This window comes from Phaseolus vulgaris, chromosome 10, assembly GCF_000499845.2.
Source record: "Phaseolus vulgaris cultivar G19833 chromosome 10, P. vulgaris v2.0, whole genome shotgun sequence".
NCBI lineage: Eukaryota > Viridiplantae > Streptophyta > Magnoliopsida > Fabales > Fabaceae > Phaseolus > Phaseolus vulgaris.
The window spans coordinates 18,184,802-18,188,494 of record NC_023750.2 but is presented as its reverse complement, the minus strand read 5'-3'; the positions used below and the strand labels follow the sequence as shown (position 1 = coordinate 18,188,494).

At 37.0% G+C, this 3,693-nt stretch overlaps 1 protein-coding gene across 2 annotated transcripts; it reads right to left on the bottom strand.

The window, feature by feature from the left end:
* Window positions 1-350: 350 nt before the first annotated feature.
* On the bottom strand, window positions 351-3,693 carry LOC137818593 (ubiquitin carboxyl-terminal hydrolase 2). Of its 2 annotated transcripts, none has more exons than XM_068622114.1 (6): window positions 3,564-3,693; window positions 3,297-3,357; window positions 3,133-3,179; window positions 1,548-1,594; window positions 1,340-1,442; window positions 351-1,254 (listed from the first exon to the last, which is right to left on the bottom strand). In XM_068622114.1, the coding sequence occupies exons 2-6, from the start codon at window positions 3,325-3,327 to the stop codon at window positions 484-486; spliced, it is 999 nt and encodes a 332-aa protein (XP_068478215.1). In that variant the 5' UTR covers window positions 3,328-3,357; window positions 3,564-3,693; the 3' UTR covers window positions 351-483. The 2 variants fall into 2 exon arrangements, with proteins under 2 accessions (XP_068478215.1, XP_068478216.1); XM_068622115.1 differs by having other exon boundaries at window positions 3,577-3,683.

The following is a 3,693-nucleotide window of genomic DNA, read 5'->3' as shown; positions in this document are numbered from 1 at the left end:
ACATTTATGGGGCAGCCAGAGAATCAAGACCCTAAAGCATCGATAGTCTGAAATTGAAAAACCAGTGTTTTACGGATCAAATTTTCACGGTAAACATTCATGTTTCATATTCCTCTGAATGTCAAACAATCTGTGAGATGTTTTCGTGAGATCAGTGAGATGGTTTCTTTAAATATTTCGGAAATGTCTCTTATTCACTAGTAAAGAGGACAGGAGGAGTTTGATATCACCAGTCTTCCTGAACTATGTCCTTCAACTGCAGACAGAGAATACGAGGAGGGGGAGTAAAGATTTGCTTTGAAGATTAAATTCATCCCCTAACAGTATATTATTTAACCCAGAACCAATAGTAAATAGAACTAATGAATCTTTACCAAAGAGGGTTGTGCATCAGTACTTAACAAAATGTTAAAAAAATAACTAAGTGCAACGTGATACTCATATCGGGGAAATCCACATAAAAGGTTTTGTATTAAACATTCTTCACGGGCTGCTTTTCTGTTTGGCCTTCTCAATGAGGGGCTTCAGCTGCTTCTTCTCAGCAAGAATCTTTAGAAAGTTAAACAAAAAGGGTATGTAGTTGTGTTTCCTACGAATATTTTCTGTTTTCCATTTTTTGAATTTTTCTTCCTCCATCAAGATCTTCTCAGTAGCAGCTTCAATCCCAGCATTCACTTCAGAGAGGGAATTGTTCAGTACCTCAAAATTGCTATTGTCCACTAGTCTATCCGACTTTGATGCTGCCAGCTGCTGCAAAATGCGCTCCCTCCTTTTTTGAAGCTCCTTCAGCTCAGCAGTGTACATCTCTTTCCTGTTCTTGATCACTGCCAGGAGATTAAATCTTATCTCACTTTGGGAATACCTTTCAATGCGCTCCTGTATCATAGGCTGCACCATCTTCAGCCATTCCAAATCACCTTGCCCACCAGTGCACTGACCAAGGCTGATAGGACCCTCCTTCAATCCATCAAGCTCGTATAACACCCCATCAACAGGTAGATAGCTTATGAAATGGTAAACATCATCATCTTTACTGGCAACCTTTTGTTCATCAGGAACAAAAGGTTCTGGCCTAGCAAAGCTATTATGGGCTGTTCGTATGGCTTCACTATTATTGATGGCCAAACCTTTTAGTTCAGGAGGAAAGTTCTTGGTAAATTCTTTCAATTTTGTCAGCTCTGGACCAATGTCAATATCTGGTGAATTCATAAGAATGGACAAGATCGCTTGGGTTGCACAAGCATTATTTATTACCTACAAATGAACCACAAGATCAGTAAAATCACGCAGAAAACAATTATGATTTTGGATTTCAATTATTAAAGAAGTAACAATTAACCTGGCTAGCAAAAAACAAGTTAGGGTTGGGATCTTTGATTACGACTCGGTCATCCTTTTCTCCTGGACGCCATTTGAAAAGAAAAATCAACCCATAAACAGGCCTGAAATCGAGAATAAAATCCCCAAAGACAGATAGAAGGCAAACATTCATAAATTAATTATCGCAATATATGTAAGTTCAAAACTAGCTGAAATAGCACACCAACCTTAGGCTGTTGAGAGACTCAATGTCCAAAGAATATAGTTCCTCAACCTGCCAAGGCATATAGGACTGAGGAAAGCATGCACAAAAAATATTCTAACTAGAACCAAAAGGAAATTTTTTTATTTTGATATGCCCTAGAATTTATCAGATTTATTTTGGATCAACAAATTTAATAAATTCCATGGTCATCGAATTGAAAAATTCAAATTGTAATTTTCTAGTAGTTTCCAAGTCTGATATTAACAGACTCAGAATAATTCCAAACAACCATGCCCTGAATTGGCAAAAAATGGCAATCAACAATGTTTTTTTCACTCGTGCCCAGGAATATAAATCCTTTTTGACAGTGTAAAAGCTTTTCCTAAGGACATGCAGAAGTAGAAAAACAGTCCATTTCCCCTTCCACTTCCACAGCATAATTTCTCATTTTCCCTATAGGTCATACTTTCCAGTTCGAAAAGCAATCCGCTTGCCCAGAGAACTTTTATGAGAAATCTAATTTCAGATAAAGGTATTCCACCTCCTCACAAACCCTTAAATTCTACAAATATCATCTTCTTTAACTCCACTTTTTATTGCTATTAGATTGACCTGCAGCCCTTTTCATTGTTTAAGCTCATCTACCATGCGATAACCTTTTAACATATCTGTTTGAGCGGAGAGTGTCCTTTTGGAGCTTGGAGGCACTTCTGATGGTTCATTACTTCATTACAAATTTTGAGAAAACAAGGAGGCTGACATTTTCGAAAGAGTATGTGAAGTCTACATAGTTCTTTAGTGAATTTGGTCGGATTAAATGCTTGCATCTTTAGGAAAGTCTCTTTACTGCTAAAATTATTACACGATAGGTTGTGTTAATCTATTCTTATTGCTGCTGTGCTCATAGGTTCATGATTGCTTCAAGGGAGTTAGCTACCATCTACCTAGAGGCTCGGCAACCTTTATTCTGTTCATCTTACTTCTGTATCATTTTATAAGGTTTTTGGAGGATATTTTAGCTTCTCTTGGTTGTATTCTCCCTCTATTCTCTTCAACAGGTTATTATTATAGATGCTAGTACACAACAGACTGCAAAACAAAGATTTCGCAAAAACCAACCTGAACAACAATACTAACAAATAGAAAAAATTGTCAATTAAATATCTCTGTAATGTTGATACTAAATGCCAACCAAATTTGTTCATGGGAATAATATTCCTAAGCATAATATTCCCAGGAATGCAATACATCCCCCAATAAATCTTTCAGTGTGTATTTGGGAGTTAGGTTTTGTGAGTATTTGGGAGTTAGGCTTTAGAGGGACAAGCAGGGGAGGGTAATTTATTAATTCCAGGTTAACAATTATGCAATGTTTAAAAAAAAATAAAAAACATATCATGTTATTTTAAAAGATAATTAAAATTGGGAATATTTATTAATTTATAAAAAATAAAAAAATTGTTGTCCCGTTCCCTTACCCTTCAAAACCCAATTCCCAACCACACCCCTAGGGAAGCAAAATCTCCTAAACAAGAAACAAAAACCAACATCCCACATCAAGACCAAGCTAAAAACAATGAAAAATAAAATAAGTCCAACAAAAATACCTGTACACCTTTCACTTGCATTTGCTGAATAAGCTCTGTAAACACGCCTGGGGAAAAAAAGAAGCAAAATCAAACTCTAAAACAATGTGCCAATCAGCATCTATATCAAACAAAATACTGCATGAACCCAGAACCCTAGTAAAAATGCCATGAACTTTGCATACCGGGATCGGACTCAATGGTGCACCAGGACATGATTCTAAATTGTTAGAAGCCACCTGCGAACTAGAAAGGGACCAAGAACTCAAATTCACGTGTACGATTCTTGAAAAAACAAGGTTAATTTTAGTCTCGCTTATGGGCACAGAGATAAACAAATCCCATTCCTAATCTTCTTTCAGTGAACCACAGATATTCCACATAGATACACGAAACGACGCTACGAATGAATGATTTTCGCAATAAAACGACAGAAAAGGGAGAAAGGGTACCTCGGTTACTTACTCTCTCCCTTTGAAGCCCGCTGAGTTAAGCTTTTGCTTCGGCACTGTAATTTCAGTTCCTGCTTTTGTTCCATCCTTCTCACTGCCAAGGGTTTATACAACACCCACGCCATCACAT

Bases quoted from the DNA above. Each gene is read 5' to 3' on its own strand.
- LOC137818593 (XM_068622114.1), bottom strand. From the start codon at position 3,327: ATGTCCTGGTGCACCATTGAGTCCGATCCCG. The intron at 3,180-3,296 runs GTATGCAAAGTT...TTTTTTCCCCAG, and splicing joins CACCATTGAGTCCGATCCCG to GCGTGTTTACAGAGCTTATT. The intron at 1,255-1,339 runs GTTAATTGTTAC...GTTCATTTGTAG, and splicing joins ACTTGTTTTTTGCTAGCCAG to GTAATAAATAATGCTTGTGC.